Source organism: Aspergillus aculeatinus, assembly GCF_003184765.1.
Source record: "Aspergillus aculeatinus CBS 121060 unplaced genomic scaffold BO66scaffold_26, whole genome shotgun sequence".
NCBI classification, from domain to species: domain Eukaryota; kingdom Fungi; phylum Ascomycota; class Eurotiomycetes; order Eurotiales; family Aspergillaceae; genus Aspergillus; species Aspergillus aculeatinus.
In genome coordinates this window covers 167,775-190,637 of record NW_020291495.1, presented here as the reverse complement: position 1 = coordinate 190,637, position 22,863 = coordinate 167,775, and the positions used below count along the sequence as shown (strand labels likewise).

Genomic DNA, 22,863 nt, shown 5'->3' with positions numbered 1-22,863 from the left:
CTTAGACTCTTTGATCTGAGTTATCTCTTATACAGGTCCTAATGTTCTGGTAGGATCTAAATCATTTCACTGCGTTGTAATCTGAATGCTAAACTTGTTGTTTAGCAATGTTAGGGGCTGTATTACTAGGGTGAATTCAGTAAAAAGGAGCTTCTGAGTGACTTGATGCGGGATCTCTTCATCGTTCTATCTTGTCTTCTGATGTACAGACGCGTCTAAATAATGCAGGTCTACGGGACGTTCAACGTTTCCAAGGCTTGGCATGAAATCCGCATACCCATTCACTATCCCTACACAATCCAAGAAGCAATGGTAACCATATTTCGGCAATGAGAGAGACTTGGATGACACAATTCTGGAAGAACTCCATTGAAGTAAGCTTTCTAGGTAGTGATCAAGCAATAACTCGGCAGAATAAAACAAACAGCATTCACAATTCAGGATCCAAAACAGTCTATCAATCAGAAAAGCCACACAGAAATCACCGAAACAAAAGTTGCAATATGCATGTAAGAAGGAAACCTCAGAATAACCTCGACCCAAACTCCGCATTTATGCCGACGCAGGCGACCCCCGCCGCTCAAGCTGCAGCCCGACCTCCTCCGACCCCACCCGATGATGGCGCACCTCGCTCTGCAGCACCACCGACGGATGAAACAGGTTCATCACCACCATCACCAGGAACATCATCGTCGCATCCAGCACATACAGGAACGCCTCGTGGCTGATGACGTACCCGCTGTTGCCTTGCGCAAACTCGATCAGCCGGTACACCGACCGCACCAGGATGAGCCCGCTGACGAGGTAGCACGCGAACAGCAGACCGCGCCAGTCCCGCGGCCAGCAGCTGCCGCTCCCGCGATCCGTGGCCTTGTCCGACTGCGCGGTCGGGTGGCTGGCGATGCGCCGATGGAAGGTGAGGGAGGCGAGCAGGAAGGCGCCGAAGAAGATTAGCTGCACGCAGAGACCGCCGACGATGACCCATTGCCCGATCTTCATGCCGCTCGCGGAGCCGCCGGACATGATTCCGCCGCCTGTTTTGTCTCCGGTGTTAGAATATGGGGGACAGGATGGAGGGGAGGGAGAGGCTACGTGCCTGCTGCTTGGAGAAGGAAGGATAGGATATCCCCCGACACGAAGACCTTGGTCAGCCATTTTACGGGGATGATGCTCAGGTCGGCTGCGTTGACGAAGGTGATGATCCGGGCCAGGACCATGTAGATCGAGGCGGCGTAGAGAGTTGGTGCGAGGAGAAGCAGGAGGGTCTGGATGGCGTAGAGCGTGGTCGAGGTCTGGTGGAAGTGCGCTGCTGCGCGGGCGATGTAGCCGACGATCTGGACTGGAGGTTCCTCAGTAAGATTGATGGATTGCCTGAGAGATCGTTCTAACTACTTACAGATTCCTCCGACAATGAACGGGTTGAAGTACTTTGCGTGGGTTTGCACCCGCTGGAAGAGATGGACTGCCGTGGTCAAGAAGAACAGCACAGCGAAGATGACTGCGGCCGGCAGGCTGGGGTCGTACTCGTAGAGCACGAATGTGGATTCGGATCTTGCGGCTAACATGGTGAAGGGGTATCAACTCAAGTCTGGGCGTTGTATGCAGAGAAGCGTTGATATAACAATTGAGATGTATATAATGGTTTTTAGTTATCCAGAAGTCGATGCACTTTTATATCCCTACAATAGGGTCCAAAGTACAGTGAAATATTTATAGCTCAATACTTGTCGCCGGCGAGCATTTGGCTGTTTTTTTCATTGATAGAATCTCGACTTCGGTCAGGATCTAGGCAATCACATTTTGCCTCCGCTCATCGGGTTCGTATAGATTCGACATGCAACTTCTTCACATACGTACACAGATTCATCGTCCCTGGCGGACGATCCGAGCCTGTGGGTCATTTCGCAAAAAACCGTTCTGAGCTTAGATCCGAACCCGAGTACGAACCCGAGCATGGCGGACGTCTTGACCCGCTTGATCGCCATGTTCAAACTTTTGTTTCAACCTTTCTGTCCCTTACCTGACAACTCAATTGGCTTTAGAGTGTTTTCTAGCAATGTGTTGGGGTCTCGTCTTGCTCCACTATCGAGCCACGTTCTGGAACCGCCATGCGTCCTGCTGAGGGCACCTGCCGCAATCGATGCGCGGTGTATCGGAAAAAGCTAAATCAATGACACTTTAATTGGTTCTTAATATAGTTCTACTATTGAACTGGAAAGACTAAAAGACAGAAGCATGGTAGCCTAACTTAGATTGCTTAATTGTGAATGTAATTCTTCCAACGATCCTTCCACTCTCAACAACCCTTACACTTACATCTCTCCTTAGACGCTGCAACATGGATTCCAAGGAATCTTTGAACATTGAACAAATCCGCATCGTTGATGACTACTCGGATCCACCGCCTGCATATTCCCCCGCGCGTGCTTCAGTCGCGTCCTCAGAAGCGTCCCTCTGGACCATCGAGCCGGACTTTCCCCCTGAGTTTACCAACGATTCACGGGAGCTGGACTACTGCTTTGCGCCGGAAAGTGAGTTGATCGGCAGCCACCTGCTCTTGCTTGTTTAACGATTGCGATCAGAACACAGCAAGTTTAGCATCAATGCGGACATCACGTCGCGCACGTCTGCTTTCATCGAGGCGTTCATGCGGCCGAGCACGCAGGCTCGGTTGGTGAGTGTAGGGTTGAATCGCAGCGAGTCTGGAGGGAGTAGCAGCAGCGTTCCTTCAAGTGGTGAACCCCAATCGGAAAGCCCTAACCCGCCACCACTGGACATCGTGGTGATGGTCGTCGATGGTAATGACGCCGGGTGTCCTGTCGTTGCTCATCTCAATGCTAAACTTTCAGGACAGAATCCATTGACCCCTTCATAAGCATCGCAAAACAACTCCAGCAAGATTCCCACCGGGTCCGGATCGCTGCAGATGTCTCATACGCATCGAGGGTACGAAGTCACGGACTGGACCTCTTCGCCATCCCTCCGATCACCTCATCCCCACGAGTAGGTGTTCCTTCTCGGATTAAAAATGTAAGACTGACTCTCTGTGTAGAGTTTCAGGACAGCCAATGGTCAAACTCTCGACTCAGCCGATAACCGAGCGAACCATGTCCGCAACCTCCGCCATTCCCTCTTTGAGGCATACAAACGATGCTGGCAAGCCTGCATTGCGCCATACCGGGACGACGCCCGCCCCTTCATGGCGGACGCGATCATCGCCACCCCAACGGCGCATGCCCACATCCACTGCGCGGAACGTCTATCGATCCCGCTGCAGATCATGTCCGCGACACCGCAGAGCCCTACCAAAGCCTTCCCGCATCCTAGAGCGCGTCTGGATCCCAACGAGGAGATCGATCAGCCGACTGCCAACATGTTGTCTTATGCGTTAATTGAGGAGTCGACGTGGCGTTTGTGAGTCCAGCGATTCTTGTTCAGTGAGAGAAGAGGACTAACATCATTATACCAGAATCTTGGAGCCCCTCAACATATTCCGACGACAGGTTCTCGGGTTGATGAGCATTTCCCCAACTGTGGCGGGAAGGCTGATAATGGACCACGAGATTCCACATACGTACTTCTGCTCGAGGATTCTGGTTCCGAAGCCGAGGGATTGGGCGATTAATCATGGTGAGCGGATACGCGCTCTCTGACCATTACGAGAGTGAATTGACTGGTTGACGTCCCTGCAGAGATGTCCGGCTATATTTTGCACGAACCCGAAGAGTCCGACCGCCCACCGAAGGATCTTGACAACTTCATCTCGTCGGGCGCAGCACCGATCTATCTCATGATGAGAGACACCAGCATCGTGGACTCGGATTTGCTGGTGACAGTCATTCGGGAGAGTATACTAAATCGTGGGCTTCGGATTGTTGTCTCTGAAGAGTGCCGGCACGTCTGTGCGAAGTTGAACAATCCCAACGGTTACGTTGTCAACTCCAGTGCCAGCGGTAGGTTCCATGTCTCTATCATGATGTGGTGTCAGCATCACTCACTCTTTCAAACAGACTGGCTACTCCCCAGAGTATCTCTGGTCGTCCACAACGGGAGCATAGACACCACGAAAATGGCTTTACGGCATGGCAAACCAAGCGTGGTCATCGCACAGACCGACGAGTAACACTCCCCGGGCTCTTATCACGAAACTCCTAGACACTGACTCATCCAGCCACCTTTCAACCGGCCAAACCGTCGCGAAAATCGGCGCCGCCGCCTCGCCACTACGCGCCAACGAGCTCACCTCCGAGTCCTTGGCCCAGGCGATCGCCTTCTGCCTCCGCACCGACGTCCAACAGACCACCCGAGCCATCCAGCGACAACTCCTCGACGAGGCCGGGGCCGCCAGCGCCATCAAGTCCTTCTACCGCTGGCTGCCTCCGCAGGTCCACCCCTGCAGCATGACCAAGCAGGACCTGGCCATGTACCAGATCTGGAACCGACCGTCGCAGACAATCTCCCCGGAGGCGGCAGCCGTCCTGCTGCAGGAGCAACGCATCAAGCTTACGGATCTCGTGCTGTAGGCCTCTCCCGCATCCGCAACCTGAACCGCCGCGAGATGGACCCACTGACCCGAATGCAGGATCACGCGGTGCCCATATAACATCCCATCCACGCAACCCGCCTCCGAACGTCCGACCAAGGATTACTGGGGGGGAATCTCCCACGCCGCAAAGGACATCGTCAGTGCCTCGGACCTGGTGAGCAAGGTCCCCGGGCTGCGGAAGAAGGTATCACGCCACGACGCAAACATTCCATCTCGATACTGCCGTCTGACTTGATTTCCTTTGGTGCCACAGGATTCCATGCCCGACGGTGGCGATAACCCCCGCGGCAAGGGCCGACCCAACCTCGCGAAGGACGTCGGGGTGGGAACCGCCCGGTTCTTTGGGAACATCGCTCTGCTTCCTTTTACCAGTTCGTCCCATTTCCCTTTGAATCGTCCTGGGCTGGTGTGTTTTGCTAACGGGCTGCTTGCTAGGTACCGCGTTGGTGGTCAATAGCGTTGCATACGGGGTGAAGAGCGTGAAGGCACACAGGCAGAACCCCAGTCGCGAGGAAGAGCTCCCCGCCGATGCATTGGATGCGACCCGGGAAAGGGGACCAGGCTCCTCAAAAGCAGAACAAGCAAGACGCGATTCTCGGGGGGTATCATCTTCTACGAACCAGATCCAGCTCAGGAACGAGGAGCACGTGGAGGCGATCTGCCGGCGGCATTTGGATCGTGGGTTTCGGAACGACAAGATCCATAATCTGGAGTTCAGGGGGAATGTGGTTGATGTTTTTGAAAGCGGTTGAGGGTGGGAAGGAGGGGCTGGCGTGAGGAGATTCTGAGCATGTTTGGGCAGTCTGTGTTGTATTATGTTTTGGAATTGATTATCGAGAAGATTGAATGGGAAGCGAGGCGGTTTTTAGTTTTGTCACCTTCACCTTCCCTAACGACTAGTCAAGTACTGAAATCATGAGCCGAAATATATCTCCCACTCTTCATAGAAAGTCTCGAGAGTGCCAAATCGGATGTGGCTTCAACATCGAGGATTTCATGAACAGAGTGTATAGTCCGCACAGTAGTGTTAATGAAAAATGCAAGGTGCAAACAGAAAAGGAAAAAAGAGAGAGAGAAAAAAAAAAACCATGATGTAGGCAACAAGTGCGGTGACAGACCTTGAACTGGGCAGAAGGGGGAAAAACAAAAAACGATCCCGGTGCGACTCGAACGCACAACCTCTAGTACCGGAAACTAATGCGCTACCATTGCGCCACGAGACCTTGGATGACGTAAGTTATCCTTAACACTACCCACATACCAATAGAGGCAAACATCAGGTTGTGCCTTTTCTGCTCACTTCTCACATAATCTGGTGGCGGATGATATCTTCGACATCGTGCGAAAAGGCCGATCGCTCCAACATCATGGTATGACAAATGATACCTGTAAAGTGTGGGAAGAATTGTAGCTGAATTAAAGCCCGGAACAGTGGAGAGGCAGTCTCCACCCGAAGAAGAATCCAGACCCGGGTCGTTTCCGAACAGAAGGACAATGGAAGAGATGATTCAGGTTGGGGGCAACTACTTGCGTTCCGATGGCCACGTAAGAATGCGCATGTGAGCGGTCACTTGTTGATTTGAAAAGCAAATCTGTGCAGCCAGCAAATACAATAGGTAAGCAATAAGCAGGACGGAGTCAATTGAAAACTGCAGAGAAAATGTCAATGTTACCGCATTCGGAACTCAGATCCCGAGCTGCGGCTCGAGCCGAACACCTGTTGCAGGAAGTTACTGGCGGTGAATTGTTGGGGCCAACTGGATACTGTAGGCAGAATTCGAGTAGCTTAGGATAAGTATTTGTTATCAGATCACTTGTGAGTCAGCGCAATCAAAGGAGGCGTGGTCGGACTTCGGAACGGAGTGAATACTGTAGTTCAAATCTTAGACACAGAGGGCCAAGACCAACCCTAAGACCGATCGAGAATAACCCCAAATTTGCACTCATCGCCGCTGCGGAAATTTCGCCGCGCCATCGCGTAATCATGCAGTTTCCTCTCTGGCAAGTTCTCTCCCAAATGGCGGTGATACTTCCATCGCCCACCCGGCATTTAAACCCCATGGCTCGAGGTTGAGATCAAGATCATTTACCCGCTCTTCCCTTCCCTTCAACCCCCCCCCCCTCGGTACTCTCTAGTGATGCTCCGAGACGACATGGAGCGGCCGACTGATGGTAGTCTACCGTCGGAGAAATCCGACGGGGTGACCACCGCTATAGCTGCGACCAGCCCGGTCGACGATGAAGCCCGTCCTGAGGTCTTCTCATCCACTGTCCAGGAAATCATGTTTGTTGCCGTGGCGACCATGGCGATCGCCATGTCCTCGCTCGTGAGCGGAGCCGTCACCGTGATAACCGCTGAAGTCCAGAATGATCTGAACATGACCACGGCGGAATTGACTTGGCTCAGCGGTTCCTCATCGTACGCACCCATTCCCCAAGTACCACTAGCCCTAGTATCATACGCTAACCCTGCCCTCCAGACTGGCCGCCGGATCCTTCCTGCTATTCTTCGGCCGCCTGGCGGATCTCTTCGGTCGCAAGTCCCTCTTTCTCGGGAGTATGGTCCTATTCGCCGTCTTTTCCCTGGCGGCTGGGTTCAGCAAGACACCGCTGCAGCTGGACATCCTCAACGGGGTGATGGGCCTGATGTCGGCGGCCTCGGTGCCGCCGGGCCAAGGGATGCTGGCCAACATCTACCAACGGCCGTCCAAGCGGAAGAACCGCGTGTTCGCGTGCTTCAGCGCGGGCAACCCGATGGGCTTTGTGTTTGGGAGCGTATTCTCCGGGATCGCGACGCAGCTCTTCAACTGGCGCGCCAGCTATTTCCTGCTGGCCATCATCTACGTGGTGGTGGTGGTCGTGGCCGTCTTCAGCGTGCCGGTCGACCACTCGCCCAAGACGGAGATCTCCGTGCAGGCGATCAAGAGATTCGACATCGTGGGCACGCTGCTTACGATCGCGGGGATCGGGATGTTCTCCGGTGCCCTGAGGTGAGTTCCCTTCTTCCGCCTCATCTTCTTTACTGTCTTCAATACTAACCACCGCCCAAAAGTCTGGGCTCCGACGCCCCGCAAGGCTGGAAGACCCCCTACGTCCTCGTGCTCCTCGTCCTGGGCGCCCTGTTCATGATCGCCTTCGTCTTCTGGGAGAACTGGTACGCCTACCCGCTGGTGCCGATGAGCATCTGGCGCGACCGCGACTTCTCGCTGGTGATCGCCATCCTGCTGCTGGGCTTCCTGGCGTTCCCCATCATGTCCTTCTGGGTCTCGCTGTTCATGCAGCGCATCAAGGGCTACTCGCCGCTCATGGTCGCCGTGCACATGCTGCCCATGGCCATCGGCGGGATCATCGTCAACGTCATCGCCGGCCTCATCATGCACCTCGTCTCCAACAGCCTGCTGATGGCCGTCGGCGCCACCGCCTACGTCGGCTCGTTCTTGCTCATGGGCCTCCAGCACTCGGACAGCAGCTACTGGGCGTTCATTTTCCCGGGTCTGGTGCTGGCGGTCGTGGGCGCGGATTTCGAGTTCTGCGTTGCCAACATGTACGTCATGAGCTCGCTGCCCCCCGCGCAGCAGAGTATCGCGGGCGGGATCTTTCAGACTGTCACCAAGCTGTGTGTGACGATCGGGATGGGGATTAGTACGGCCATTTATGATGCGGTTGTCGCGAGGGGCACGGCCACCGGGGGTTACTTCAGGGGCGATCCGATTGAGCCCTATAGTGCGACGTTTTTGTACTGTGCGGGGATCGCGTCGTTGGGAATCCCGTTGTGTGCGTTTTTGAGGATTGGGAGCCAGGGAAATACTGGTGGCAAGGAGGGGTCGGAGGTTGATTCGGAGGCGTTGAGTGGGAGTAGGGGTAGTGTGCTGGAAGAGAAAGGTCGTGGGGAGGGTTGAAGGGGGAGCATTGGGGGCAATAAGGGCAATAACATCAGCGCGGTGAATATAACTATAGACTGTGCCGACGACGGATACCACAACAGCGATGTACCTATTGTTTGATTACTGGAGATTAGAAACACGATAGACTATTGGTATGGGCTATTTCCTATCATTTGTACGATCAATAGACCCTTAGCTTGGGTAAAGTCCTGCAGTAGAATGTGTGAAATTAGATTGTGCTACTGCGAAGATTAGCGGTGTTGCATCTTACTACACCTGAGTCTACATTGTATATCCATTACACCTCCTATACCAACAGTATACAGTCCGTGAGCTGACTCACTAGCGCAGTACTTATAGTATAATACTGTTTTACTGTTATACTTCACTAACCATCTAACTAGTTCCTGTTTAGTAAACATGCCAGGAACCAGGCTACAGTCAATTGCACGAATAAGCATTGCCATGACCCGCTGGTGTGATAAGCACGAGCACCTAGACTTAATTCCAGTAGCACCCCCCTCCCCTTCCTCTTTCTTCTCAAGCTTCTCACGCTCATACCCCAAGCTACACACTGTAGACTGGCCATCACAACCCTCCCACTCGATATCATTTCAGCGACAATGACCACCCCCTGGAACAAAGGCACGCACTCCGCCCTCGTCCCACTACCCGAACGCGGCCCCTCCCTCTTCCTCTCCGCCGCGGGCCCCGAACGCCAGAAGCGCAATGGCAGCCTCCCCCCGGCCGTGATCATCGAAGCCGGCCTCGGCAGCTCGCACGTCGAATGGGTCGCGGTGCAGCGCCTGATCGCCGCCCGGGCGCGCGTCTACACCTACGACCGGGCCGGCTACGGGCGTAGCAGCGAACCGCCCTCCCCGCTGCTGCTGCTGCCGCCGACCGCGCACAACCGCGTCCGCGAGCTGACGCAGCTCCTCGACGCGGCGCAGATCCCGCCGCCGTACGTGTTGATCGGCCACTCCTACGGTGGGGTCCTGGTCCGCGAGTTCCTGCGCCAACGCGGCCCCGACGTCGTCGTCGGGATGGTGATTGTCGACTCGCCGCGGGCGCAAACCCCCTTGCCTGCGGATTGGCCGAGTTTGATGGGGGATTCCGATTACTATGCCGTTGTGGGGTTGGATGAGAACGTGGCGGTGGCGCCGGAGGAGTATCGGGCGATTAAGGAGGATGAGGTGAGGAATCGGGCGACGGCGGAGGCGGAGTTGGCGCTCATTGCGGCGAGTACCAAGGAGCTGAATGAGGCGATTCCCGAGGGGGTGCAGGCGCTGGGGAACGGAAGGTTGAGTGTGATTTTTGCGAATGAGTCGGTGGATTTTGGGAAGGTTTATGCTTATGGGGTGGAGCATGGCCATGGCTCGGAGGAGGCGAGACGGCGGCTGGCGGAGCGGCTGGCGGTCATGGAAGAGATGGATGAGCGAGGGCAACGGGCTCATCTGTCGCTGTCGAGTCGGAGTCGGTTCGTGTATGCGACAGGGAAGGCGAGGACGCATAATTTGCAGTTGGTTGCACCGGAGGTGATTCGGGATGAGGTGTTTTGGGTCCTGGGGCTGGTGGATTGAGGGTTCCTGGGGATGTTTGGCCAGGTCTGGATAGTATTTTGAGACTGATCAGTCGCATACTGAGGCATTGCACTCTGCACTGCTGGGATAACTCTTATACCTTGCAAAATTGTCAAGCTTGAGACAAACTACACGGTGAAAGATGCGACATAGCTATAGTCGAAAATTGACTAAGGCTGCTCACGAGCATCCTGACCTGCTTTGTGTGTGAAGAACACGTCCGTTCATCCTGGTCGGAAGAAGCTGATCTTTCAACTTCAACGATATTCACTTCATGTATCAAGCCCTCTCTATCACCGATGTGCATGTCGATGCAGATCAAGTACCAAAGCGATGAGAGAAACAAAGGGTGTGCGCTAGGTCTGATTAGACCCGCACACCAGGCACTGCTAATCTGCGTGCTTCATGGCACTTGACCAGATATTATCAACGCGGTGAAGGATGACTGGTGATTATCGTGCAGAATCTGGGGCGCGATCACATTTGGCCTTGCGTCGCTGACCGTCAGCACTCACGCTCGGACGGGCGCAATCGGTGGAAATGCAGAGAATGGCGTCGCCATGGCTTCAGACTAACAAGCTTTCAGACGCACATGTTGCAGAAAGTCCCGGAGTCCGAATGCCAGGTTTGTGGTTTGTTGATGGAATAAAAAGGGATGAAGGGGAAAAGTCGGGGTTCATGAGGGCCGAACTTGACGCCACTGGGTAAGCCTCGCACTTTCTAACCCCCGACCACTGGGTTCTGCAACCCCCGGACCGCTGGTCATGCTCACTGCCAATTGCTTGAAGTGAATATCTTGGAACGCACTTTTAGCCCCTTGCGGCCCTTTAAAAACCTTCATTTCCCTCGATAAGTGATCTGCCTGCGAAACAGACTCACCACTCGTGCGTTTTCATCCGATTGATTGCGCCCCTGCCTCGCGGAGCGCCGAACACCACGTTATCATGGATCCCCCACGCACTTCCACTTCTGCGAGCATCAAGTCAGCTGGTACCGACAATCCGGAGTTGGTCAATCAGGACAAGGCAGCAGCCAGAAGCGAAGGGGCAGCCAATGCTGGGGGCCCTTCTGGCCCTCCGGGCCCACCCGAGGGTCAATCGAGACTTAGGGTTGTCTGTCTGATCGTCTCGGCCTTTGTCGCTATGTTTCTGGTTGCACTGGACAGAACGATTATCTCGACTGTACGAGCATCCTTTTCTTATGTCCTGTCCTGACTTGACGCTAATGTGTACGCCAACCACAGGCTATCCCCAAGATCACCGATGAGTTCAACTCCTTCGACGACGTCGGCTGGTACGGCAGCGCCTACTTGTTGACATGCTGCGCATTTCAACTCTTGTTTGGCAAGCTGTACAAGCTCTTCTCTGTCAGAACAGTCTTTCTCGCCAGTATCCTACTGTTTGAGGTTGCTTCTGCCATCTGCGGTGCTGCCCCCAACTCCGTGGCCTTCATCGTTGGAAGAGCTATCTGCGGCGTTGGTGCTGCTGGCATTCTCGCTGGAACTGTGAGGCACTCAGTCCCTATTTCGGAGATATAATGCTAATAGTCCTATGATAGATCATGTGCATCATCCATTCGGTACCTCTGCAGAAGCGTCCCCAAATCCAGGGGCTGTTCGGTGCCCTGTTCGGCATCGCCTCAATCGTCGGACCCTTGATCGGCGGCGCCTTTACATCAAACGTGACATGGCGATGGTGCTTCTATGTCAACCTGCCAATCGGTGGCGCCGCGATGGTCTTCATCGCCTTTTGCCTCAAGGTTCCCAAGCAAGATACTACCAGAGTCTCGTGGACTGAGAAGCTGATACAGCTGGACTTCCTCGGCACTACACTTCTGGTCTCTGGCGTAGTCTGTCTCATCCTGGCACTCCAGTGGGGTGGGCAGACGTATCCGGTAAGTCATCGAGATTGATCCCTTAGACCGCAACTAACGCTCAACAGTGGAGCAACGGCCGCGTCGTGGCTTGCCTGGTCCTCGCAGGCGTCTTGCTCCTTTCGTTCATCGCCGCGCAGATCTTCCTTCCCAAGACCGCGACGCTCCCCGTGCGAATCTTCTCGCAGCGCAGCATCATCTCCGGCTTCTGGCAGACCCTCTGTGTGGGCTCCGGCAATTACATCTTCGGTAGTTTATATTCTGTCTGACCGCAAACCATGACAACCCACTAACACGAATTGCAGTATACTTCCTCCCCATCTGGTTCCAATCGATCAAAGGCAACTCCGCCGTGGAATCCGGCATCCGCCTTCTACCCATGATGCTGGCGATGGTCGTCGGCTCGATCGGCGGGGGCATCACCAACTCCAAGGTTGGATACTACACCCCCCTCGCCATCATCGGATCCTGCATCATGGCCGTCGGCGCTGGTCTCCTCACCACCTTCCAGGTGGACAGCGGCGCGGGCAAGTGGATCGGCTACCAGGTCGTCTACGGATTGGGTCTGGGGCTGTGCTTTCAGGTTCCCAACCTCGCGGCGCAGACCGTCCTGCCGAAGCCCGACGTGCCGTCTGGGCTGGCGCTGATGCTGTTCGGCCAGCTCATTGGGGCGGCGGTGTTCGTGTCGGTCGGCGAGAATATCCTGGCTAATCAGCTGGTGGAGAGGCTGGCCGGGCTGCCGGGGTTTGATCGCGGGCTGGTCACCTCCGGGGGCGTGACGGAGCTGTTGGATGCGATGCCGGCGAATCTGCGTGGTACGGTGCTACATTCGTATAATGAGGCGCTCAGGAGGGTGTTCTGGGCTGGGTTGATCATTTCGTGCTTGACGCTGCTGGGCGCCGCGACGCTGGAGTGGAGGAGTATCAAGCAGGGGCAGCCTCAGCCTGATGCGGAGAAGAAGGGGGAGAGTGCAGAGAAGAAAGCGGATGCTGCGGGGGGTCAATAGACTTCGGGATTTTGTTTATCTTTGATTGCTTTCCTTGAGAACGGGGAAGCAATACGCATCTATTAGCTAGCTTTCCGATAGTACTTCTATTTTAAATCAATACATATTCGCTTCTCTGGTTCGGATGGTCTTATCTTTGGTAGATAGTCTCTATCTGTCACATTTCCGACACTGCCCTTTCTTTCGAGGACTATGTAGACATACTTCATAATCCTTGTTGCTTGTTTGCCCAGTCTAGAATATATAGGAAGCATAACCGTCTCACAGAGTATTCTATATCTGGAGTCGGCCACGAGTACCAGGTATACAAGTATAACGACCAGCAAGATATGGTCTACTATGATCCAAGCATTTCCAAACCCCATGGCGGTCGCATCTTCGAGTGGGAAAGAGAAAAAGTAGATTTTAGGAAAAGGAGGCACTTCCAGTCCTAGATGGGGGATAGAAGGTCCGAGCAGGTTTCGCTGAAGGATTGGAGGCTCGGGGATTAGGATGTCCGCCGGGCGCTCATGAGCCGGTAGGCCTAGGGTTGGCGACGCCACATAGATGCCTGGGAAACACTATAGAGGCAGATACAAAATTATTGAGGTTGATGGGCGAGGTTCGCGTAGTGGAAGGACTCTGACATTGATGAGGCTAGAGTGGCTATACGTTTATTCGATTGATACTCTGTACAAGCACGGCATGAGATATCAACATCACATATGCTAGCCCGGAGCTATCACATACCTCGTTTGTTACTACTGAAAACAAATGGTTGGATATCGATTTGTATCTATGATCTCATACCAAAGACAGTAGCAGTAAAAAGCGGCGAATTTCGCGCTCGATCGAGCAAGAGTAGATATGTATTCGAGTATACAGTCACCTACCACTGCTCATGCACAGCGACGCCCCGCGCCTGCTTAAACCACAGCTCGATGAGTTCACGATCAATATCGGCATGCATCGCCCTGGGTCCCCACAGCAGAGTCGGATGATACTCGGTGATTATCGCTCCCGGTTCGCCCAGCACCTCCCGGTAAAATCGCACCAGGCAATTTCGGTAGATCACCCCGTAGAAAGGAGACGCCTGGGGAAGAGTGGTCCGGTACGCATGCATGCCCTGGACCAGCTTCAGTTCCAGGTCGTCCCAGCTCAGCTGGTCAACGTCTGGGCCTACCGCTCGCAACGTGCAGCCGATGACGGGCCCTTCTGTGCCAGACAGAAACAATGGGCCGAACAATACATCGCAATCATCCATTGTGGCGGGACTCAGGAGTAACTTTAGACTATGACTGCCTGTGTTATGGGATAGTCAAGTGATAATCTTGACAGGGCCAGATGGATGGTGGCGTGGCCAAGGCGAGTTGTCAAAGTGGCCATGATAATTCTTATAGCCCTCCTGGCCACTAGGAGAACATCACAGATTATTGAGTGGCACACCGTCAAGAGAAGGAGAATTCCATTTAGACAAAAGAACTCATCGTATAAAGCTTATGAGCTCCCCAACTGTATGAAAAAAATCAGCGGGAGGGCGCATCGGGAAGGTGCGTTGGTCGTTCACTCTCACTACTGGCGGGATTCTACCTCTTAGATAACTGTAAAGCGGGAGTGAAGGTACAGTCAAAACTCTTCTTGGAGTTTGTGGTCTTCCATCTCTCAGCCATCACTTCGTTTGTCCGGATGTGTTTTTCTTCATGCGATTGTACTGCTGGTGGTGATGTCACTCGTTTGCGCCAAATGTCCGAATGTCCATGCAGGGGTGAAAAATATTACATACCTTAAATTGACTCAATATGAACTGCAAGGCCAATGATGTAAAAAAAGAGTAGACAAAGCCCTTCGCTCTTGGCGCCTATACCTCGTACGAGATAATTCGATAGTGATTCTGCACGTGATTCCAATGTGCCGAATAGTATTTTGGAAGGATGAACTTTTAGGGCTAATGTTTCGACAAGCGGAACGCATGCTGGCATTCAAATGCAAGGCCATGCATGAATTAGAGTACATGTTTGATGCACGACTTGGACATGGGGCTTGACTTGCAAGTCGCACAAAGAGCTGATTCCTTGTTCCCGGTCAGTGAGGTGCTGCGACGCCAGTGTCGAAAGTCACAGTGCGTGGTTCGAGCATCAGCGCAACCTCATTTGCCTCGTTGCAGAGAAGCTATGATGTAATGTGTTGCTGGCAAAACAGGACGAACCCACTCGTAGTGGTGTTTGCCCAGTGACAGTGCTCCGAGTGCAAGACCCGGCAACACCTTCGAATCCAGTAACCGAGAACACATCCTAATCAAAAGTCCATTGGAGGGAAATTCCAGTGAACCACAGACTGAAGCGAAAATCTCCGGTCGCGAGTGTGCAGAAAGGGGCAGACTCGGCTGCTGCCAGCGTGCGGAAGGAATCAAGGCAAGGACTTTCGGGCGGGACCGTTGAGGACCTTGCGGGAGTCCAGTGGAGCTCAGCCCTATAGGGCGTTCCATGTGCGCGTTGCCAGCATCTCGTTCTTGGCACCCTCAAATCTTGTTCTGTTGTTCATATCCATGAGTCTGTGGTTTCGAGTTAAATGCACCAGTGGCAGTAGATTTCTGATCATACAAGTTGCCAGGCTCAAGAGTCTATCCTCCCTCTGCGATATGGCCACCATGTACGGAAGGAAGCACCTGCGCTTAAATAGTTCTCGAAGTGGACCAGGCAGCACAGAAAACGGATGCTCCACTCAGCTTCCACTCAATGGTCATCGTTTCAGACGCTGACTCGGCAATGTGGCAGTTTGCCCCCACTGGGCTGACAGCGTCCGGCCAGTTCCTGTCGACTAAACCCTCCTCGACACCTTGAGAGCCCCGAAAGCGTGTCCATTTATCTAGCCTGCTATCCACCTCTACCCCAAGGTCCCCAGAACGACATCTATAAGACCTACACCATCGGGCCACCGTCCTCAACCATGAGCAGCAAAGCAGCCCAGTCCTCTCCTCCTCCGCAATCATGGCTACCTTCAACGCCTCCGACGTGAACCTCCACACGGCGAGCAAGGAGGACGTGCTCTGCTACTACGCCATCTCGGACAACGAGTACAACGGCCACCTGGGGGCGCGGATCTCCTCCGTCTTCGTGATCCTCTTCGTCTCGACCGCGTTCACCTTCTTCCCCGTGGTCTCCAAGGGCCTCCCTAGCTGGAAGATCCCGCACAACGTCTACATCTTCGCGCGCTACTTCGGCACGGGCGTCATCCTGGCCACCGCGTTCATCCACCTGCTGGACCCGGCCTACAAGCGCATCGGCCCGAAGACGTGCGTCGGGGTCTCCGGCTACTGGGGCGAGTACTCGTGGTGCGCGGCCATCGTGCTGACGGCCGTCGTGCTGATCTTCCTCCTCGACCTGGCCGCCGAGGTCTACGTGGAGCACAAGTACGGCATCGAGCGCGACGAGTCGGCCACGAGCGCCTTCATCGCCCAGGACCCCTGTCCCTCCCTGCACAGCACCCACGACGTCGACCCGGAAGGGCGCAGCCGCAGCCGCATCCCCGACGGAGAAAAACCCCTGCCTGCCACCTCCACCACCGCCTCGGCCTCAGCCTCCCCCGACGCCGACGCTGACGCGACCGAAAGGTCCTTCCGGCAGCAGATCGCCGCCTTCCTGATCCTCGAGTTCGGGATCATCTTCCACTCGGTCATCATCGGGCTGAATCTGGGCGTGACGGGGTCCGAGTTCGCCACCCTCTACCCCGTGCTGGTCTTCCACCAGTCCTTCGAGGGGCTGGGCATCGGCGCCCGGCTGTCGGCCATCCCCTTCGCCCGGCACGCCAAGCTGCCCTACCTCCTCTGCCTGGCCTACGGGCTGACCACCCCGATCTCCATCGCGATCGGCCTGGGCCTGCGCACGACCTACAACCCCAACTCGAAGGAGTCGCTGATCATCCAGGGCGTGTTCAACGCCATCTCCGCGGGCATCCTCATCTACAGTGCGTTGGTGGAGCTGCTGGCCCGCGACTTCTTGTTCGATCCCTGCCGCACGCGCCGGCGGTCCAAGTTGCTGTATATGGTGGGCTGTACGCTGTTGGGGGCGGGGATTATGGGGCTCATTGGAAAGTGGGCGTGAGGGTGGAAGTTTGTCCGCTGGGACTATAGTGGAGGAGGGTGGCTGTGGATCAGTGTGTATAAAAGTTACTATATGCGATGGAAAAGTAACCCGGGATAATTTGTCGTGTGGCTGGCATTGCATCTATAATGGACCAACTCTCGTTTTCTTCCACTAGCCTCCGTTTCCGTGACCGGCTCTGCCGGCTAAATGATTAGCAGTGAGCCTGGCACCCAGCGCGGCTGCGACCGGGGAAACCGGCAGCTAGAACACAAGGACTGTATGGATTAGTGTCGGGATTCGTGTCCCCTTTTCTTAGCATCTGGCGCGACAATGATGAGGTTGTCACCGGTTACAAGCAAGTTGTTTCATGAGATTCCCAACCGCACGCGGACGAGTACTCTTTTGAAGCTCGTAATCAAGCCAGGACCATAGTGGTAGAAAGGATACGCTCCAAACTCAGTACGGAGTCACTTCATGAAGCATAGACTGCATTAATATATATCATGGTATATGAGAATATACACAACGACGGGCGCCCGTCCTCTCATCCGGTATAGAATAGACAAAAAAACGCGCGACTCATGATGATCCGGTCATCAGTCGTCATAACCCCTTTATAGTAAGACCGTGGAACATCGGGGGAATATTTCTATCCGCCATGGCGGCGAGAGGTTGATCGCGTCTAGCAGCAGCACTCGCAGCATTCGAAGCAGCAGAGACCGGCGCAGCTGGGTTTTGTTAGTTGGATTCGTTAAATAAAAGGTTTGGGGCAGGAACTTACACTCCACAGCAGACGTCTTCGCCCTCACCGCCACCACGGAGGCTCATTTGCATCTGTTCGGGCTGGTTCTGTTGGTTGGTGAAATGGTTAGCTTGAGCTTGGGGGGTTTTGATTGAGGGGAGCGGGGGCAGGAGACGTACGGGCTGGCCGGTGACGACCCGCTCGGTGACAGGGGCCTCAGGGCCGGAGGGCTGCTGCATAGTCACGGTGTTGGCGTCCCAGGTGGGCTGCTGAGTGGGAGCGGACTCCTTGTTGGACGACTTGAACCAGTTGAACATGGTGAAGATGTGATGAGTGAATGCGCTTGAGTGTGAGTGTGAGTGTTGAAGAGGGAGGCGTGACGGTAGTGAGGATTATTGTATTATTGTGGTGGTAGTCGGGTGTCGGCAATTCTGGGAGGGAAAAAAAAAAGAGAAACAAAACCCACCCCAGCGGTGGATTCCACCGATTATTTATCTCTTCAAAGTCAATCCGGGGTCCAATGGCCAGGACCCAGTGCGCAGCATCAGCCCTACAGAACAGGCGTCAGCGAAAAGCCAGCGATTCGCGATGACTTCATCGTCGTTGGGCGACAGAGGACTGCTCAGGATGATCGATCATCCATGCAGTCTAGTGCTGTGCTGGCCGGGGGGAAAACTGAGGGACGATGATGTGAGTGGTGAGTGTTTCTATTCTGGACAGGGACGTCCAGGGCGCTTGACGTCAGTGGAGCCAGGCCCTGTAAATTGCGAAGGGATGGAGGGTTGTTGCGGTGAGCGTGCGCGTGGTAGAGGAGAGCGTGGCAGTATGGGTTGTACAGCCATCGGGCCGTTGAAGCGAAGCAAGCACGACACGGGCTGTTGTGCACCGAGCAAAACGAGTGCTAGGCAGCCTCGTTTCGGGCCCCACCCATTATTGCCAGTTTTTGCGCCAGTCATTTCCCCCTCAAGCTTTGGTTAAGCTTTGCTTGGAAGCTTGGCCAATCAACGACGCGCTCTTGGACCCAGCGGCAATGGGGCGGGCTGAAGAAGGATCTTTCTGGCTGTTGGACCGCTCCGCTTGACGCCGCATAGGATACTGATAATAATACGAGTACGTGTTTCCACTGAGGCTGGTGACAGGTGATGGTTCAGCGACGTTTTGACTCAAGTTGAGTTTGTGCACACCTGGCTGGTTTCTAAGTTCCTCAATCCATTCCCCAGTTGGAGATGAACTGGCTCTCTACTGTGAGTCTGTGACAGTCAGATCGTGTGTCGGCTGGTGGGGTCCGCGGACCCCGAGACACGAAGAATTATTCACATTATCGGCGCTAAGTGGTAAGTCGAGAATATTGTGGCAGCAGTGTTGCCCTCCAAAGTCGGTGGCTTAGCCCCTGGCCCCCATTTACACTGCCTCGGAAATAGTCCAGTCTGCACGGATTCAGCGGTGTGTGTGTGTGTGTGTGTGTATTTTGACGGTCGGAACTTCGGAAGTCCAAAGCTTCGCCTCGAACATTCCCCTACCAGAGTGGGTCAAAGCCCAAAAAAAGGGACTGGCTCGTCTACAAAGGGGAAAAGTTGATTGTGAGGCTGACGCGAGTAGGCACACAATCTATTGAAAGTCTGACCTTTCTGCGCAAGGAATGATAAGCACATACAATCCCGTCATGCTCTCTACCCGATCCATTCATCCCGTACTTTCACCTCGTAGCTACCACGGGTTACCCCAATACGCATTGTCTTGTCTGTCTGATCTTGTCTGTCTGAAGTGGAAGGGGCAATCACAGTCTCTACACATCGCAATTGGCCCCCATTTCCCGCGCCATAAGCTGCTGCTTCTCTGACACCGCTTCTCTCGAGCCCCTACAGCACCCGGCGCCACGGGCACATCTCTTGGCCCGCTTGTCAGCGCACCGAGCCAGCGCACACGAGATAATCTTCCAGACAACCACCCCGGTAGTACACACGACCAACCCCGCAACCATCCCCAACAACGCAGGCACCATCGCCGGGATGATGAGACGCCAGAAGTTGGGGTTCGACCGGTGGTGGTGCACGTAGGCGTTCATCGACGGGCCAGCCACGGCAAACGGGGACTTGGCCTCGTTGCTGTTGTAGCGGTGGTGTCCCGGCCCATCAGTTGTGACGACCGTGTTGTAGGGCTGAGTGCAGGGTCTATCACCGCAGGAGACGTGGACCTCCGGCGTCGCATGCAAGCTCTTGTGGAGGGCCTTCTTCTGCTCCTTGCGCCAGGACTTGTACTTGCCCACCAGCATCTTCCAGTACTGGGCGTGCCACACCTTGTTGCCGTGGCCGTGGGACGCATGGTAGTCGAGGAGCGGCTCGATGATGATTTGGGAGATGGAGAGGTCGTCTTCGTCGGCGTCGCGAGACAGGCGGACGTGGATCACGCTTGCGGTGGCGGGGCGACCGGTGGAATCAAAGAACTTGACCTCCACGAAGTACATGTCGCCCACCTGGGAGTCGACCCTCGGTGGGAGGTATTCGATGTCCACCCCGTAGGTCAGGAGGACGGTCTCGACGGTGGCGCTGTCAATGTTGCCGTCGTGGTGCATCTGGGCTGGAAGTTGCATGGGGTATCCGGCGGGGAAGACGCTGACGTTGTTGACCAGGAGGGCATTGTGTTCGGTTCGGAGGTTCACTGCCTAGTGACAGTATCAGCTTTCGATCCTGGTCTCTCAGGATAAAGGGAATCTGGGTCCGTACCACGAAGGGTGTCGAGGTTGTGTTCTCAACTAGGCCCTTGTCATCCTCTGGCGAACATTTAAGACACGGCAGGTGGACCTCATGTCCGGTCACAGTGGGAAAAGAGGGACGAGAATTGGGCGCGTTGGACAGGTGCTTTTGCGACGAGTCGCCAGTCTCCGGGACTGGTGAGGCCAATGAGCCCACCACCCAGATACTGGTGACGAGAAGAGAGCGAAGTTGCATTGGGCAAAGAGACGAAGCAATGTACAATGTGAAAGGTCTGAAACAGTCAACGAGCGACGTGGGGTTAGTGCACAACTTGGATGTGCTGAGCGAAGTTGTCAGTGGATATTCTCATGAACTCATGAAATCAAGACTCGAACTAGTGAGAGATTAATCTCTTGGTCTGGGCTGTCATACAGTTATCAAGGGTGCAGATACAGTGAATGGGAAAGGGTAATAGGCAGCCATGTAACAGATCCAGCCCTATAAGGGGAGAGCCTCCCGAGTCCGCTTCCGCGGACCCCGAGGAGCAACGGTAGGGCTGACCGCGTCACCGCACCATCATCTTTCTTTTCTGACTCCTCTGCATGATGACCACCTTCGAGCTAAAGAAATAGGTTCTCATAGATCTCTTGTCTCGACCCCACGGACCACTGCTGAATGCTTGAATTGACTGTTGCAGTGGTATCAATCTTGAAGATCGATCCCGTTGGCAGGCCCAGCATTTCGCTCGGAACATTTCCGGCGCCCGACCCATAGTTGGACCCATCGCAAAAAGAGTCGCATGACCATTGACTACATTTCTCGGTCCCAATCGATGGGCCTTGCAAAGTGAACGACGGTCTGGTCAGCAAGACGCGTGGTAGTCAACGTGTCTTGAAGCTTGGAGACTCCTACAACTGTTCCAGCCCTGCTTTGACAGACTCCTGTCAAAGCAATCCGACTTTATGAGCAAGCAGTCTGGCATAAGCTCACTATGCCTTGGTTTACATCATATGACAATTTGACTCAGATGAGTCTGTGGATTCCGACATAATAGATAGGTCAGTTGTGCGATCCTTAGCTACAATATGTCAATGGGCCTCTGCAGAGCTCCCACGAAGAAATCTTAAACTAATCTTTGAGATTTGGACACCCAGTCAGAGTGAGCAGTAAGACTTGGAATATGCACAGCCTGTTCAGGAAAGCTATTCAACGCTTTTTCGCCATCAAACTGTAAATAAATCTTGGATCTTTCAGTGGCGGTACACCCTTGAAACCGATGAGGTCCCTGTGTCACATATGGAATCTCAGTGCATTATATAAAAAGGGACTAGCTTAGGCAGCAAGCTCATCGAGATGATCCGTGCTTTTTGGCTGGCTATCATCTTGGTCGGCTAACACTACCTCATATGGGGATTTGTCTTAGCACGGGAAACTACCTTAGACAAAATGTCTTAGGCTGCGCGATTTGAGGCCGGTGCACGGTTGACAGATTTTCTCTCTGGGGGGAGAGTATCTTGTTTGCCTTACGATGCTACAGTATTATCTCTACGCTCTCTAGCCCTGAGCTAAGTCGATGTGGCTGCCTTTATCACAAGTGGAAATGGCAATGCGTGGATGAATATATGATGTAAGGAAGAGGATGATACTTAATGAAAGAGTGAGTAGTCACTGGTGTTGTTCTCTATTTCCTTATTAGTCTGTGAGCTGATACTGGGCCTATGCATGGAAATGATATCCCTGAGCGCTACTCTACTTCAACCATGCTCTCTGTCGCCCCGAAAGACCAGAGTTGTTGATCATCGAAAAGCACTCTTTGTTCCCAAATGAGAGGCGCGAAAGCCCTGCATGAGCCAGTTCAAAGTATGTTTCTGTCAGAGACAGCATATGGATGTATCGCACTGGTGAATGTAAACTCTGAATGTGGCAGCAACCTGCCGTCCCGCACTGCTCCATGCCACGACGCTCCGTGCTAGGCTCCTATAGAACTGAGACATCGACGATGCAATGTAACCTCGATCAAGCGGCAGGGAACCGCACTGGTGCTCTTCAGGCTGAGGTGAGTCCCCGTTGGTGGCTACCACCACAGGCGGCGGTGGACACGGCTCGATGTGCTAGGAGTCTCAAGAAACAATACAGTTGACGGCCATTTGGTACAGTAGTTGAGTTTCACTGGCGCCTAGAGTTGAGACGTAGTAAGTCACTTGCGGAGATACTCTTGCCGTTCTTTTCGGGGCAAGGCCATTGAATACCTGTCACCGTCTGATTCCTTGAGCATCGCTCACAACTCCACAACCCGTTTTCACCTTTACAGCAGACTCATTCGGTGTCTTCTCGTAATAATCAGGGGAGTTAGGAAAGCATCAGCTAGAATAGTAGTTCAAATTGTCGAAGTCGGAGGTGGTGCTGTAAGTAATCGCTTATAATTTGAATCAGACATGAAAAGGCTCAAGGATTTGAATTCGAATGCATCTATATAGGC

At 54.1% G+C, this 22,863-nt stretch overlaps 9 protein-coding genes and 1 non-coding gene across 10 annotated transcripts; 5 read left to right on the top strand and 5 right to left on the bottom strand.

Annotated features, from left to right (window-relative positions):
• Window positions 1-552: 552 nt before the first annotated feature.
• On the bottom strand, window positions 553-1,955 carry BO66DRAFT_452226 (RTA1 domain-containing protein; the record flags this gene model as incomplete). The annotated part of the gene is made up of 4 exons (XM_025651923.1): window positions 553-1,034; window positions 1,097-1,339; window positions 1,397-1,551; window positions 1,948-1,955. 4 exons carry the CDS (start codon window positions 1,953-1,955, stop codon window positions 553-555), a joined length of 888 nt encoding a protein of 295 aa, XP_025503594.1.
• A 383-nt stretch (window positions 1,956-2,338) lies between these two features.
• Window positions 2,339-5,400, top strand: BO66DRAFT_420704 (glycosyltransferase; the record flags this gene model as incomplete). Its single annotated transcript, XM_025649895.1, has 11 exons — window positions 2,339-2,531; window positions 2,583-2,798; window positions 2,855-3,003; window positions 3,053-3,414; window positions 3,470-3,630; window positions 3,837-3,953; window positions 4,011-4,119; window positions 4,172-4,519; window positions 4,583-4,730; window positions 4,839-4,917; window positions 4,982-5,400. The coding sequence occupies 11 exons, from the start codon at window positions 2,339-2,341 to the stop codon at window positions 5,296-5,298; spliced, it is 2,199 nt and encodes a 732-aa protein (XP_025503593.1). The 3' UTR covers window positions 5,299-5,400.
• Window positions 5,401-5,697: 297 nt separating this feature from the next.
• On the bottom strand, window positions 5,698-5,769 carry BO66DRAFT_t164. The gene has a single exon. It is a non-coding gene; the product is annotated as a tRNA-Arg (tRNA).
• An 854-nt stretch (window positions 5,770-6,623) lies between these two features.
• On the top strand, window positions 6,624-8,445 carry BO66DRAFT_374913 (aminotriazole resistance protein; the record flags this gene model as incomplete). Its single annotated transcript, XM_025645622.1, has 3 exons — window positions 6,624-6,965; window positions 7,027-7,536; window positions 7,599-8,445. Exons 1-3 carry the CDS (start codon window positions 6,685-6,687, stop codon window positions 8,443-8,445), a joined length of 1,638 nt encoding a protein of 545 aa, XP_025503592.1. The 5' UTR covers window positions 6,624-6,684.
• Window positions 8,446-8,967: 522 nt separating this feature from the next.
• Window positions 8,968-10,197, top strand: BO66DRAFT_392175 (alpha/beta fold hydrolase). Its single transcript, XM_025647444.1, has one exon. It carries the CDS (start codon window positions 9,054-9,056, stop codon window positions 10,008-10,010), a length of 957 nt encoding a protein of 318 aa, XP_025503591.1. The 5' UTR covers window positions 8,968-9,053; the 3' UTR covers window positions 10,011-10,197.
• Window positions 10,198-10,830: 633 nt separating this feature from the next.
• On the top strand, window positions 10,831-13,007 carry BO66DRAFT_392172 (putative MFS aflatoxin efflux pump). The gene is made up of 5 exons (XM_025647443.1): window positions 10,831-11,191; window positions 11,254-11,514; window positions 11,568-11,903; window positions 11,951-12,131; window positions 12,188-13,007. The coding sequence occupies exons 1-5, from the start codon at window positions 10,955-10,957 to the stop codon at window positions 12,886-12,888; spliced, it is 1,716 nt and encodes a 571-aa protein (XP_025503590.1). The 5' UTR covers window positions 10,831-10,954; the 3' UTR covers window positions 12,889-13,007.
• Window positions 13,008-14,929: 1,922 nt separating this feature from the next.
• On the bottom strand, window positions 14,930-15,477 carry BO66DRAFT_96095 (uncharacterized protein). Its single transcript, XM_025653733.1, has one exon. The coding sequence runs from the start codon at window positions 15,350-15,352 to the stop codon at window positions 15,014-15,016; it is 339 nt and encodes a 112-aa protein (XP_025503589.1). The 5' UTR covers window positions 15,353-15,477; the 3' UTR covers window positions 14,930-15,013.
• Window positions 15,478-15,762: 285 nt separating this feature from the next.
• zrfA (high-affinity Zn(2+) transporter ZRT1) lies at window positions 15,763-17,062 on the top strand. Its single transcript, XM_025644717.1, has one exon. The coding sequence runs from the start codon at window positions 15,855-15,857 to the stop codon at window positions 16,965-16,967; it is 1,113 nt and encodes a 370-aa protein (XP_025503588.1). The 5' UTR covers window positions 15,763-15,854; the 3' UTR covers window positions 16,968-17,062.
• A 537-nt stretch (window positions 17,063-17,599) lies between these two features.
• On the bottom strand, window positions 17,600-18,397 carry BO66DRAFT_392170 (uncharacterized protein). The gene is made up of 3 exons (XM_025647442.1): window positions 17,871-18,397; window positions 17,731-17,798; window positions 17,600-17,677 (listed from the first exon to the last, which is right to left on the bottom strand). Exons 1-3 carry the CDS (start codon window positions 18,006-18,008, stop codon window positions 17,632-17,634), a joined length of 252 nt encoding a protein of 83 aa, XP_025503587.1. The 5' UTR covers window positions 18,009-18,397; the 3' UTR covers window positions 17,600-17,631.
• An 802-nt stretch (window positions 18,398-19,199) lies between these two features.
• On the bottom strand, window positions 19,200-20,906 carry BO66DRAFT_95814 (uncharacterized protein). Its single transcript, XM_025653732.1, has 2 exons — window positions 20,415-20,906; window positions 19,200-20,353 (listed from the first exon to the last, which is right to left on the bottom strand). The coding sequence occupies exons 1-2, from the start codon at window positions 20,637-20,639 to the stop codon at window positions 19,478-19,480; spliced, it is 1,101 nt and encodes a 366-aa protein (XP_025503586.1). The 5' UTR covers window positions 20,640-20,906; the 3' UTR covers window positions 19,200-19,477.
• Window positions 20,907-22,863: the final 1,957 nt, after the last annotated feature.

What these genes read in the sequence shown, in the direction of transcription:
- BO66DRAFT_392175 (XM_025647444.1), top strand. Translation starts at nt 9,054, where the DNA reads ATGACCACCCCCTGGAACAAAGGCACGCACTCCGCCCTCGTCCCACTA.
- BO66DRAFT_392172 (XM_025647443.1), top strand. Translation starts at nt 10,955, where the DNA reads ATGGATCCCCCACGCACTTCCACTTCTGCGAGCATCAAGTCAGCTGGT. An exon ending in GGGGTGGGCAGACGTATCCG is followed by an intron (nt 11,904 to 11,950) that starts GTAAGTCATCGA and finishes AACGCTCAACAG; the next exon opens with TGGAGCAACGGCCGCGTCGT. An exon ending in CTCCGGCAATTACATCTTCG is followed by an intron (nt 12,132 to 12,187) that starts GTAGTTTATATT and finishes CACGAATTGCAG; the next exon opens with TATACTTCCTCCCCATCTGG.
- BO66DRAFT_96095 (XM_025653733.1), bottom strand. Translation starts at nt 15,352, where the DNA reads ATGGAACGCCCTATAGGGCTGAGCTCCACTGGACTCCCGCAAGGTCCT.
- zrfA (XM_025644717.1), top strand. Translation starts at nt 15,855, where the DNA reads ATGGCTACCTTCAACGCCTCCGACGTGAACCTCCACACGGCGAGCAAG.
- BO66DRAFT_392170 (XM_025647442.1), bottom strand. Translation starts at nt 18,008, where the DNA reads ATGTTCAACTGGTTCAAGTCGTCCAACAAGGAGTCCGCTCCCACTCAG. An exon ending in GGGTCGTCACCGGCCAGCCC is followed by an intron (nt 17,799 to 17,870) that starts GTACGTCTCCTG and finishes ACCAACCAACAG; the next exon opens with AACCAGCCCGAACAGATGCA. An exon ending in GAAGACGTCTGCTGTGGAGT is followed by an intron (nt 17,678 to 17,730) that starts GTAAGTTCCTGC and finishes AACAAAACCCAG; the next exon opens with CTGCGCCGGTCTCTGCTGCT.
- BO66DRAFT_95814 (XM_025653732.1), bottom strand. Translation starts at nt 20,639, where the DNA reads ATGCAACTTCGCTCTCTTCTCGTCACCAGTATCTGGGTGGTGGGCTCA. An exon ending in CAACCTCGACACCCTTCGTG is followed by an intron (nt 20,354 to 20,414) that starts GTACGGACCCAG and finishes TACTGTCACTAG; the next exon opens with GCAGTGAACCTCCGAACCGA.